This window comes from Toxotes jaculatrix, chromosome 12 (assembly GCF_017976425.1).
Source record: "Toxotes jaculatrix isolate fToxJac2 chromosome 12, fToxJac2.pri, whole genome shotgun sequence".
Classification (NCBI taxonomy): Eukaryota; Metazoa; Chordata; class Actinopteri; family Toxotidae; genus Toxotes; species Toxotes jaculatrix.
Genome location: NC_054405.1, coordinates 19,692,245 through 19,705,898, shown reverse-complemented (window position 1 = coordinate 19,705,898; position 13,654 = coordinate 19,692,245). Strand labels below are relative to the sequence as shown.

At 40.9% G+C, this 13,654-nt stretch overlaps 1 protein-coding gene across 2 annotated transcripts; it reads right to left on the bottom strand.

Moving 5' to 3' along the window:
- Nucleotides 1-923: 923 nt before the first annotated feature.
- On the bottom strand, nt 924-13,492 carry LOC121190934 (lissencephaly-1 homolog B). Of its 2 annotated transcripts, XM_041051948.1 has the most exons (11): nt 13,350-13,492; nt 7,170-7,471; nt 5,807-5,891; nt 5,620-5,694; nt 5,100-5,306; nt 3,767-3,935; nt 3,418-3,520; nt 2,997-3,225; nt 2,192-2,293; nt 1,944-2,100; nt 924-1,717 (listed from the first exon to the last, which is right to left on the bottom strand). In XM_041051948.1, exons 2-11 carry the CDS (start codon nt 7,199-7,201, stop codon nt 1,644-1,646), a joined length of 1,233 nt encoding a protein of 410 aa, XP_040907882.1. In that variant the 5' UTR covers nt 7,202-7,471; nt 13,350-13,492; the 3' UTR covers nt 924-1,643. The 2 variants fall into 2 exon arrangements, with proteins under 2 accessions (XP_040907882.1, XP_040907883.1); XM_041051949.1 differs by lacking the exon at nt 7,170-7,471.
- Between the last annotated feature and the right edge of the window lie 162 nt (nt 13,493-13,654).

Genomic DNA, 13,654 nt, shown 5'->3' with positions numbered 1-13,654 from the left:
TAAACATAACACTTTGTGGGCCACCATGTCTGAAAAAGTTTTTCCTGATTGAAACAAATACTACTACTATACTACTAGTTCTTTGGATAGTTTACATGCTCGAGTGCCCATCATGTGTTATGTGCTATTAGGAGAGGATTTCACTTCCCTTTCAGTTTCAAATTTATGTTTTCAAGACCTTGAAAAAAATGTTTTGTTTTTTTTTTGTTTTTTTAATTTGACCACAAGATGGTGCCATAATGAGAAGAGCAAAGGACAATAACAATGGTGACACAGATGATGCAAATATCCTAAAGGACTCTTTGGGTATTTGACATACAACTAAAAAGTTCTATGCAGAGACACTGAAAAATGCCCCAGTTCACCACCTTTCCTCGAAAAAAAAAAAACGCAAATAGGTAACTTATATTTACAGAATTTTATTTCATTATGTTGCAAACAATGACATCCAGATATATTGATACACAACTTTTACTGTGCGTGTATGTGCATTTGTGAGTGTATGTGTATGTGTGTGTAAAGAGAGCAGTGAGACCACAGAAAGCAGAATGAAAATCCCGAGAGGGAGCCCTCAATGGGTTAACAAGGCAGAGATAGCGAGCAAGAGGGCACTGGGCGATTCTCTGGGGCGACATACACACACACAAACCTCATAAAAGGTGAGCAGACTTTTTCCTCTGTAAAACACTTTTGCTATGGGGTGTGTGCCTGTGCTCTCAGCAGCTTGGGGATCATTAAGGTCCTGTGAGTGTCTACTAGAAAGCAAGTTTGTTAAAAGAGATGAAGTAGTATGAATGAACACAGTGGGTGAGAAGCTTTGCCTCCTCTCTCTCCTCTGACCATCAGAGCAGAGACGGTGGAGAGATTCTCCTGTCATAATACACAAACACACACACACTCACACCATGTATACACACATGTACACGTGCACTCACCCACAGAACCTCAAGTGATTCAACTAGGGAGCTGCATCCTATTTAATTTTTTTTTTTTCTTCAACTTACTATCATATTCTCCTGGACAGTTTCCACTCATCCTTTCTTTTATTCTTACCTTCCTCACATCTTCTCTATCACCATCTGCGCAGAGACAGACCACAACAATGGAGGCATGGAGTAAAACAAAACTAAAATAAACCTAAACCCCTTCAACAAGGGGCGCCATTGGTTTTTCGTGCACTGTCAGTTAACCGGAATCCACCTGTGCCAGCACACAAGGATATTTACCCTTTGACTTGACGGGAAGTCATGACAACAGTATGCAAATTCGGCAAATTTTACAGTATACAATTTTTTTGTTTGATTCACCATGCAAGGAATACTTATCTTTTGAGTGTGTTTATGTGTCAGAGACTGCGTGACATTTATTAAGCGTACCCTACATCCAGAATAATTTACATAAAAGGACAATAGTCATCTTAATAGGGCTGGACTGATGTAGGGGAGGGGGGAAGGAGGGGGAAGCGAGGGTAGGGGACGGGGAGGAAGGTAAAGCGCCATGGTCAACTATGGTTTGGAGTGCGAGAGGTGAGGGGCTGGGCTGGTTGTCAGGACAGAAGGAGAGGAATGGGGTACAGTGGGGCTTTAGGGTTTCTTTTGGAGGTGGGGGTAGGAAGCTGGAAAGGGCAAGAGATGGAGGCAGTCTCAGCGACACTCCCAGACTTTGACTGTCTGATCGACACTGCCTGTCACCACGTAGGGAGAAGTCTTGTGGAAATCTGCAAGAGGGGTAAACATTTGTTCAGGTGCGCTGCATTAAAGATGAGCTCAGTCAATTTAAACAAGTTCATGACAACACTGAAACTAGTTTAATCTGATGGACAAAACTAGCAATTCAACTTGGGTTTCAGTTCTGTATTTTCACAGGTTTACCATAGGTTTACATGAGACATTAAATTTCAGGAGCAGGAGATGCTAAATTAATTCCACTAATAACTGTCTTACCCAGAGAGGTAACAAAGTGTTCATGGGCACACAGGGTCTTCATGCAGCGTTTGTTCTTGTAGTCCCAAACCCTAATGGTTTTGTCATCAGCACAGCTCACTATGAATCTTCCTCCAGGGTGAAACAACACCCCACGCACCCAGTTGTCATGTCCCACCTGAAGAACCAAGACTGATTACCCACCACTCCCCTGACTCATAAGCAGAAATACTGAGACAGTCACAGACACCATTGCTAAGACTACTCACCAGAGTCATAAGGCAGATGCCAGTGCTGACGTCCCACATCTTAATGGTTTTATCTCTGGATCCAGATAGAAGGAAGGGGCCTGGCTTTCCACTCTTCTTACTCTGTAAACCAGAGATATAAGGAAGATGTAAGAAACAGCGAGCAGCTACATGAAAGACAACAATGCATCAAATAGATGCTTTCTAGGTTTGAAGTGATCAGCTGCTATCAGCTATGATAGCAGCAGGGCTCCAGGAATGGCAATGCTGGTACCTGGTACCTGAGCTGTACCTAGTTTTTACTGTTAATTAGCAAATGTTAGCATGCTCATATAGCCACTAGCACGTCTACAGAAAGGACAATAAACATAGATACAGATTTGTAAATAAGAGTGGTGTGTTTTTCTTCACACATCCGCAGCTGTTTGTTACAGGCTGATCAGTTTGTCTCCAAATCTTCTGACCGTACAAACTGCCTTTATCCAACTTTGTGATGTTGTTTTAATTACAACGAAGCAAATGTGATATGAAAACCTGACTGGTCCAGGTAATCTGCTGATCTGAGTCTCAAAGATCCTGCAGCATCTAATCTTTTATGGTAAATTTAATTACTATTTGGGTTTCATTCTTCACTGGCCTCAAAAAAATAAAGCATGTTCTGTTTTATGCTACAGTTTTATTTAATAAAAGAGCATTAATGTCTGATTAATTCAGTGCACATGGTTTGGTTTTGGTATAAACAATTATGGGAGACACTGCAGCTGAACCAAACGTACACAAACATCCTATGTAGGTTACTGTCAGATCCTGTAGCAGCAGTATTTACCTCTGAGCCTGTGGCCTCCAGGATGGTGGGGTGAGCACTGTCAGGGGCCCAGGCAATACACTCTACCACATGTTCATGCTCCCGCAGCTCAGCTTTGCACTCCTTTGAGGCAACCACCCAGACACGCACTGTCTGATCATTGGAGCAGCTGGCGATCAACGAGCCGTCCTGGTTGGGACGCACCATCCTCACCCACTCCCTGTGGCCTGTGAAGGTCTTCACACAGTATCTGTAGGTGGAAAAATTGTCAAACCAAATGGTAAAAGAGCTTTTAGCATAAATTAACTGTAAACTGATTCTGTATTATCAATATGGAAACAAAAAAGAAACACAAAAAGCTTAAAATGTAAAATTATATCAGTCTCAGTCTCTATGAGAGCTTGGGGTAGTGAGAGTTAAAACAAGGCTCCCTCTCACTTACCCAGTGGCCACCTCCCACATCTTGATGGTCTTGTCTCTGGATGCAGACACTATGTGGTCACCATTTGGCATGATGGCTACAGACGACACATTGTGATCGTGGCCTGGATGACACAGTCAAAAGTTTAGCTGTGTAACTGGTCTGAGTTCATCTTGATACATAAACTACCACGACAGACATGTCCAAATAATTTAGCATCATCACACCAAATCAGAAAAATTTAGTTAAGAAATTGCAGTATTTCTAAATCACATTGTATTTAACAATGTATGTGTTTGAATATTAGCTACATCACTTTTGCAGGTGCTTCTGTACTGTAACCATTGTTATTTCTGTATATATCACTTACCATGCATTGTTCGGATGCACTCAAACCCCTGAAAGTCCCAGAGTTTGATGCTCATGTCAGCTGAACATGAAGCCAGCAGCTTTCCTGTCTGATCAAAGGAGATGTCCTGCACAGAGTCTGTGTGGCCTTTCAGAGTTCGCTCAAAGTCTCCTGCCTCATAGTCCCACACCTAAAATTACAGACAAACAAGGACAGGCAGTTCGTGAGGAACTTCAGTTCCCCTCCCCAGCTGTGATTGACAGCTGTTGATCTTAACTAAAGATCATGTTTCACTATGAAATCGCAAAATTAGTCACATTTTTAAATAAAGTCTTGTGACCTAACGGCAACAAGTGTAATTTTTGGTAGATTCAACAGGCAGGGTGGGGTGCAGGTTAGATAATGTGTTGTGACATTGAACTCTAATGTGAATACTGATTACTATTTAAACACAAAACTGTCATTTCAAAGTGATATATATTAAGCAATCATCTGACAGTTTACTCGTTTAATAAAAAGAGGAGGAGGGGCTGAAAAAGGAGCAGATCTGCATGTTTCCCAAGGTGCTGTGCGCTGGGAGTGTTGCCTCAGACAACAAGTGCATCAGCCCATCTCCACACAGATGAGCAGTGACAAAGCAGAAAAAAGAAAGGGTGAGGGTGGAAGAGTAGCAGGGAGGGAGGGAGGACATGCTGAAGCAGAAGCAGTGAGGATAAAAGGGAGCGTAGCCTCAGATCTGCAGTACAGCTTTGATCTGAAGGGTCAGAGCTGCAGAGGCTATGTTGTGGTGAACTGCAACACACGGATTTTGCTTATAAATGCTGCTGCATTCACTCATCACTGTGCTATAATATTCCTGCTAGAGACACATTTTCAGAGTAGTGCTCAAAGACACCCTGAAGATCTTACATTATGAGAACACCAGAAAAGCAAAAGGAGTCTTGACATTTCCAGAGAGTTCACACAGGACCTCACGATGCACAAATTAATGCATAATATATCAGTATGATGATGCTGTTAATGACTGTACAAGGATAATTGTTTTAATAATGTGAGAAATGCACATTTTGAGAGAAGTATTCAAAATAGGTTGAGACCTAGTGCTGCCTCCCCACTTTGGAAAACATTTTTCCCAAAAACTGAAGCATTTAAGCAAATCTTATTAATAACTAATTATACAATATATAAATAACACCTCTCTGTCACCACGGTCATCACATGTGTATCTACAATTCTATGTAGATACACAAAGGTAAATGTAATGTAATCCAGTAGATAAATAGATAAAGGTGGGTCATCAGTGTCTACTAAACTGGCAGCCCAGTGTGCAAACCCTGTTTGTAAACACACACACCTTGATGGTAGCATCCTCAGAGGCTGTGACCATAACAGAGAACACAGGGTGGAATATGACTCGTGTGACAGGAGCGCGGTGCCCGCTCAGGGCGTATTTCTCTGGGGGACGGGGGATCCATTCCTTGGGGTCTTTCTTCTGACCCACAGGTCCTCCATGTGTCATCTCCTCCTTCGCCTCATTCAACTTCGACTCCAACTCCATCACCTGAGACAGGGGGGTGAAACAAGACGCACAGGGGTCAGAAGGTCAGAGACTCTGCTCGGCAAAAACTTATCAGGTAACAATTCCACATTATCACACTGTTCATCTGGTAGTTTCAATTTCAAAAGAGGTGCTGAAATAAAATTGTTTGTATCTACATTTTTCTAGGTAGGTGAGGGAGCATGGTGACGTGTATTGACAGCTACGCTGCCCGCCCACAGGTTTTGTCTACCTTACACATGAACTGTACGGCATGTATCAAACATCTCAGGCAAATGTAAAACACACTATCAGCCAGCACACAAACATTTCTTACCTTCTTCTGTAATCTGATGACTGATGTCCATTTCTTTTCTAAGAGTCCAGCATACTTTTTATCTACCTCTTCATTCTATGAATACAAAACAGACAGAGACAATGAGAAACATTCCTCTTAGTAAAAATGAAAGTGCAGGTTTTTTTGTCATTTGTTTTAACATTCTGGTGTTTCTGTCACTCCTTACCATATCTAACTCAGCCTCTTTCTTGAAGGTGGAATAGGCCTCCTCATATCCATTGGAACGGAGATAGTCAGCTATAGCCCGATTTCTGAGAAAAAGTAGAATTGGTTTTTGAAAGGTTTCAGGTGTTAACTCGTCACCAATCACAGATTAGGTCCTCAGGGATACTAGCACATACCCACTGCTGGTCTTAATTACTCATTAACAAGGCAACTTCATTTGATTATTCCCATAATTGTGATGAATGACTTGTACCTCAAAGTGAGGTTATCATCTATTAAGTATCAACTCCACCTTAACAGAAATCCTGGGAGGAAATCCTCCTTAAAAGAGAAGAGACCACACCCTGGCTAGCAGACGGGAGCAATGGGATTCAAGTTTCACAGTTCCATCTTAAATGTCAGCAAATCTGAGTAAGTGCCAAAAGAAATTACAATCCTTCAGTGAAGAAAACAAAACGTAAGGACGAAATCCCTGAGAACCTGTGTTTTGTGCTGCTGCTTGGAAACCAGAGACTCGCCACTAACAGTGAACACTGAGTCGTCCACAAATCCACACAGACATATACACACACACGCACTTATATAAAAATGAGTGGAACAGCTCCTTTATGAGATGAAGGGTGAATATTTCATGAGTAACAGTGCTAAAATTAGGCTGCAGCTTCAGGGCTACTTTGAACAGCTTAAAATTGTAACCCTGATTCAACTGTCTGTTATTGACTTTGAACATTAGACCACCACAGGCAACAGGAGTTCCACTAGATTATCCCAATCATTTTTTGACTCATGATCAGTCCACTTTTTTTTTTACTAACAAGAGTTAGACAAAGATGATAACATCTGCTGCTCTCTGTTGTCTGGACTGGGGTGTACTGAACTGGGGTGCATACCATGCAAGCAGCCAGGCAGATACCACTGCACAGAGCAGCTCACATTAACCAACCATCATTTTTTAAGTTCCTCCTTCCCCATCCCCCTCACTTCTTTGCCCCTGTCATGTGGGTTATGAAATATTCACCAAGTAGCTATCAAGTGAAGCACCTTCAAGCTCACATCTCATTACATTTCCCCCAATGATTACACATTCTTGTAAAGGAATGCACTTTCTCACAACATTTACATTAACCTCTTCTGGATGACTTAGCCCAAACAGCTGATTATATTCCACTGCTTTGTATCGAGAGGCGAAAGCATGTGACATAAGCGCCTGTGGACCAACTTCGAGGTATTGCTAAAAAGCCCACATATACACACACTTTAGTGCATCTCTACATGAGCACTAAATGTGTGTTAGTCTACATGTCTGTTCTTGTTTGCATGTGTAATAAGCCTGCACACCCACTTATTTCTACCCGGGCACTCACAGTTCATCCCTTTGTCTCTGTGACAGCACCATGGCGGCTGCTGTTCTCTCCCTCTTGGGGAGGTGACGGTGAGGCGATGTGCTCGGGGAGTCTGGTTAGGAAGTGTGTGGTGGGGAGGTGTCTGATCCCTCAGCGATGTTTTTCCTTCGAGACTCGGAGGTGGCAAAAAGAGTGCCACGTAGAGGGGGGGGGGGGGGTGAACCGGAGGTACTGCTGCCAATCAGCTGTGGGGGGAAAAGGCTCCACAAGTGCTCACAACGGCCCAATCCAAATCTTAGTCACTGATCAAACGTGCCCATCACCTGATGAAAAGAGAGGAGAGAGAGAGAGAGAGAGGAAGTTTAAGTTTTAATAAGGTTTGGGTAATTGAAGCAGCAAGGCAAGAAAATCAGGAACTACAACGTTTTATTAAACAGTGCTGGACAGTAGGGAAAGAGCCATTTTGTGGACTCATTCGCGCTGCCAAAGACTTTTCTAAATGATATCAATTAAAAAAAATATATTATACAGCTTAAACTGAACTAGGAATGCTAGGAACATAAACGTAGGCTTTGACTGTAGGAGTTTAAAACATTTTGTTTCATTATAGATAAAGTCTGACTTTTGACCATCCCCAACACAAGAGCAGAGATCAACAGCACACGCTGCAAAATCAAAACACACCACTCAGGGATTGCGAAGCTAATAAGGAATCACTTCCTGCGCTTCAACACTGATGGCACCTGAGGCCACGATAGCACTAAGCTGCTTAGCTGCTAGACTAGACAACATACAGTCTGTCTGTGTGTGTGTTTCTAAGTGATAGAGACCACTAGTCCTCCATACAGCTGACAGTGCAATGTAAAGAAGGGACTGGACGGTAGCTAACAGGATTAACTCAAGACACTGAGAGAGGGCCTTAACAGCAAGTCTCCCTTGTCTGTGTCATTGTCTGGTGCATAATTTTTGTCCATTTCTCCGTCAGTTGCCAGCTTCTGCTGCTGCATACAAAAAACTCCTTCAAGAAAATAAATAACTAAATGATGCTCCGTTGGAAACAAGGGCTATCACATCTCCGAAAAATCAAGTTCAAACAAGTCTGAAATGACACGCAATTCATTCGAATGCCAACCCCCCACTGCCCCTTTCTGCCTGCAGACACGATGGGTGCTCTGAACTGACGGGAGAGAGCTAGTGATTTTTGCAGAGCACCACTCTCAGTGTGGTTCAAAAATAGCCATTTGACCAAACAGACCAACCTCTAAATTATTACGTAACTAAGACTGTCTCGGTAGCTTCTCCACCTGCGTGAGACTCCTGAGCTTCACCAGCAACTGCATTCCAAAGCTATGTTTTAAAGGAACTCATAGATTAAAACAAACAGGTGACTGTATGAGTTGTGGTTTCAGTCAGTAAAAAGTATTTTCAAATTTTCAAACTACAGTTATTGCATTGAAAAGCAAATGTGCAGCTATCTACACTAAGTGCTTCTCAGTGGGAACCTGGTTAGAGAGTCATAAATCAAGAAGAAAGGTTCAAGGTCCTGTCTATGTATCAGGTTTATCAAAAGGGAATAGTGTAGAGGGCGTTTTTTTTTTTTTTTTCTTCTTAATGTATCACCTGTGTGGTCGCCCAACCACTCATTTCCCCTCTAAGGTAATGATTGATCTGAATTAACCTGTACACATAAAAAAAATTCTACCAAAGGATGAGGAAAACCAAAAGGTTTGTAATATTATCATAACATACGTCTGTTGACATACAAACAACACCACCACCGTGGTCAGTTCCTAGAGAGAAATAAAGACAAACTTTGGCTTTGGACTTCAACATCTAGATAAGCTTTATTATTCCAGTATGAAGTTCAAAATTTCATATCTGTGTCCCTCAAGAAGTTGCCTTTTGACATCATCACAGCAGAACAGAACAGATCAGTAGTTGGCTGAAACACTTTGATTACTAAAAAACCCTTTTAAGTCATTTATGAAGCAAAAATGTGAGCTTCTAAAATGTGAGGATTACTGCCTTTCTCTGTTTTATTATCTCTGCAAACTCAATATCTTAGATTTTTTGAGTTAAAAAAACATTTGAAGTCATGACAGACTCCGATAAACTATGGATACATTTAATTCTTTTCTGACATTTTATAGACTAAGCAAATAATCATGAAAAATAACCAACAGTTTCATGAATGAATAATAAATATTGGAGATATAAATTAGAGCTGCAACTATTCTTAAATAAACTAAATAAACAGTTGGAACACAAAACAGATTGTTAAAATAACCTGGCAGTTCTCTTTGTACAAGACAGATCAACAGATAACAAGCCCATGCACAAAGAACCACCCCAGTAATTAGTAATTAGTGTGAAGAAGCATTCATACATTTTCACAAATGCCTGACAAGTTTTTCCAAAACAGACTGTTTATAAAATTATGACCTAGTGGCAGGGAGAGTATACCCACAACTAAAGCACCTCAGTTTGATGTCTTGTGTTGTTGTTGTCATTGTTGTTAGTGAGATAAGGTCATGTATCCTTGAATAAGATATTCAACTGACCCCTTCCTTCACCTGGGGCAAAATGACCAGGGTGACCTTGTAATGTAAACAGAGGGGAAGGACAGTTATCCTTCCCGAAGTATTTGAATACATTATTCAATTGAAAATAGCACAATGACACAGCACTAGCCTATTTTTCAAGCTACAGAACATCCACATACAGTTTAACGGATTGATTTTAAGGAAATGACAGTAGAGACCTGTTGAGATTATTTTAAGATATTTGGTGCAGACAAATTAAATAAGATGGTTGTCCAAAAATCCAGAGCCATGGTGATGAAATTAAGGACTCATACAAGCTGTAGATGGCAGATAATGTGAAACAAATTAAGGAAAAACATTTGAGAAACAAACTTTGAATTTGCCATTTAAAAGATAAACCATAAGAGGATGAGATGCCACAACTAGTTTATGGGCCTAGATCTTAAAATGCACAGCAGCTAAAAAGCCAATGGTGATCAGTGGGGCGTGACAATAATCAGTTTTGTCAGTTGTTGTAGATAATTCCACAACTGGGATGGCAAACTAGCAAACTGCTTCTTTATTACATGTAAGAAGAGTTTTGTTAACTTGTTAATTATATTGCTCATGATCATTTCGTTAATTTGTGATTTTATGATACAGGTTTCAAATGTTGCCTACCATAAAGCTAGAGATTCTATAATCCAGGCATTGCCCAAACTAATTATTTAAAATTTGATAACTGAAAAAATAAATAAATCAATCACATTTGAGATTCAATAGTGTTTTTTAGCTACATGCATCCATGTGGAGACCAGTAAGAGCACACACAGCATGATGACCACCTTTAATTTACCTGCCAGTGAGGAAGACTGAGACGTCACTAGGAGACGAAGCAGCCTCCCACTGCTCTGCTTCCGCTCATAATCATAGAACAACTTACATGCCTCTCCTGCTCGCTCAAGAACTACAACATGCTCCCAGACCATATCCTCTTGGTTTACACTGTGAAATGTAAACAGGTGAAAAGATCACCTGACTAAGCTCCCATTAGGCTACAATATCAGACAGTGATGTCAATTATACCTCATCTATCTTTCTTGAACAACTGAAAATTTTTCTTCTCTCAGAACCACACTTCGTTAAAGACCATCATGTAGAGCAGTGATGTGACACACACCTCATTTTTTCAAACGCACAACACTTATCAATATCCTGGCAAAAATGCATCATCCTCTAAAACAGTAGATGAATTTATTTGTAAATGTGATGGTGTGCTCCTTACATGACCTGTAGACAAATATACTACAAAAATTACCATCACAGTTTCTTGAAGCTCAGATGTCTTGTTCTGTCCCAGTAATGGTCTACAACCCAAAGACACTCAATTTCCAATGATAATGTGTAAAACAGAAGAAAAAGCAAATCCTCACACTGGAGAAGCTGGAACCACAGAGTGGTGTTATTCTTGTTTAATAATTGACTCACACAATCAATTAATCAAAGCTGTTGCTGACTTATTTCCTGTTGATCAACTAATCAATTGATAAACTAATTGTTTGTTCTTTTTATGTTATAGGACCATATCAATCGGTTGGTAGGGAGGCTCTATGGTTGGGCACCAAATATTATGATTAAAGGCAGAGCAAGAGGATATACATGCCCCGACACGCTTTTATGAAAGGATCATTAAATCTTGTGTCAAAACTACCCTAATGAATACAAACAAACGCAAAATTGAATTCTATTCAATTTCTAGCATGCTACATTGTTTTCTTCCATTTTCAACATAAATTTTTTTAAGTAGGAGTGATTTACAAAAAAGCAGCACTGAATATTCAGCAAGAGATAACAAACCATGCAATAAAAGTAGCCACAGGCAGTTCTGGCTGCATATCAAGCTTTAAGTCATCATGATCTGTTTGTGTCAAGCTGCTGAGCAATGCCCCTCCTTATGGGTGACCTTCAGGCCAAACAAGTCCGTGTTGGTACAAACTGACAAGGTAATGTTTGATTACAAATTTAACACCATGGCAGATCTTTCTCCTTTAAGTGGCTGCCTACAGCACTTCATTACCTTTTTGTAATAAAGCAATGATGCCTCTACTCTCTCTCTTATGATATTACATAAATAACTTGTTGCCTCACAATAAAGATATTCATTTCAAAAGTTACTCAACCTTTATCTAAAACATACTGCCATGTGTTATCAATGTCAATGCTCAAGATTTACATGTGACAAGACATTGACATGCTCTCAAAAGATAAGACCCATACATCTTTGATTTTAGACCTCATTAAGAAGTATTGCACTTTAATTAGTGTAGCTCTTGTCATACCAAAAAGAAAAAAAGAATAAATGCCGATAAAGGTGGAAAAATAGCAGAATTAAAACCTTGACTCCACTGTCAACAACACCACCACCTTATTGTATCTCAAAACATACAATAGGTAAAACGTTTAGGTGATGATGTACTTTGAAAAACTGAGCACAGAAAATATCTTTAAAATCATGACATGGGCCTTTACTTTTACTGCTAAGTAACAGTAACTACTCGACAATTAGTAGGCATTCAATTGGGTTATGAAATCCAGATCATCAGACAGTTTTGTACAAGTCAAATCTGCATGCGTTGGCCTCGTTCATTATCATTTCGTACTGATCCCTTTTTAGTCTCCACCCTAATTGTGAATGCTCAAACCTGGGTAGATTGCCTTAAGGGAGCTCACAGCATGCATAAAAACAGCCCGAATTGAATAAAGACTGCTTTTATTTTAAGGAGGACAGGTCTGAGTTCAAAATCTGGCCCGGGTGACGTCTTTCCCAGCTTCGATGGCCACAAGGGCAAAGTTGCAGCAATGGCTCAGCAACGCCCTTTCCAGCTAACGTTAGCTTAGCGCGATAACGTACGCGTTAACAGGAGCTGTCAGTTTGAGCAGGCTGGATTTATGCTACCACACAGTCACCATACCAAAACAAACAAAGGGCGTTGGTCTACGCCAACAAGTAGCTGAGCAACACAATCCACTGTTGAAATAAAACAGCTACCCGTTAAGATCTACCGGAGAATGAGATATGCAAACCCAAGTTTATATGGCTATATTCACCAGTACAAGAATGCACTGGTAAAACTGTTCAAGTATAGTATTATTCACACAAATTAAGAGGTTTCCACAACAATTGGAGATATAATTTAAAGTGTAGCATTTATGTATGCATTTTCAAACATCACAATATTTGTACCCGGCTGTAGAAAACATGGCAGCAAGCTGACAGCACCTAAGTTAGCTCAGCCGGCTAACGCACCACGCTAGCTCGTCCCCACAGAACTTCCATAAATAGCCGAAGCTAGCGTTAGCCAAATGTTCAGCTAGGTTTCACAACAAGTGCCTCGATACAAGTCCAGCATTGGCCGAGAAGCGCAGAACCGGTTTTAAGATAACACTCACATTCAGCATATTTGGGTAAAACCGCCGTTTGACTATCTCAACGTTCAGTCTCTAAATCGGTGCTCTTGTGAGTGCCAACTTTGCCACTTAGCTTAGCTTTCGGCCTCTCCGCCATTTTGAGATCGGAACGGGAGAGCGCAGACACTGCAGGCAATTCGTCGTCAAAAATAACAAGTCTCTGTAAGTGCCAAAACAAAAATACAGCCGCATGTAACAACTACTAACTTACCCCGTGACAAACGGTGATTCTCATATCCCCTTCACTGGTCTAAGCATGCGATGGGAAAGCCTGGTTTTGATGTGGTATTGTGACTTTTCACATCACCCGGCACGGCCGCTCAGATTTCTCTCCTCTTTGGTACCACCGCATTCGCCCGGCCCCAGCTAACGGTCGCGATTGGATATCGGCTGCGCGCACGTAGAGGTGAGCGGGGGCGCGCAGCATGCACCTCTCGCACTCGTCTAATTAAAGTGGAAACACGCTACGGTTTTAGGTTATATACATTGTTTTTATTACTATGTACACAATTTGAA

Coding starts and splice junctions, on each gene's coding strand:
- LOC121190934 (XM_041051948.1), bottom strand. CDS start 7,201: ATGGTGCTGTCACAGAGACAAAGGGATGAACT. Junction 3,936..5,099: donor CTGAGGATGCTACCATCAAG/GTGTGTGTGTTT, acceptor CTGTAATTTTAG/GTGTGGGACTATGAGGCAGG. Junction 2,101..2,191: donor GCATCTGCCTTATGACTCTG/GTGAGTAGTCTT, acceptor TTGGTTCTTCAG/GTGGGACATGACAACTGGGT.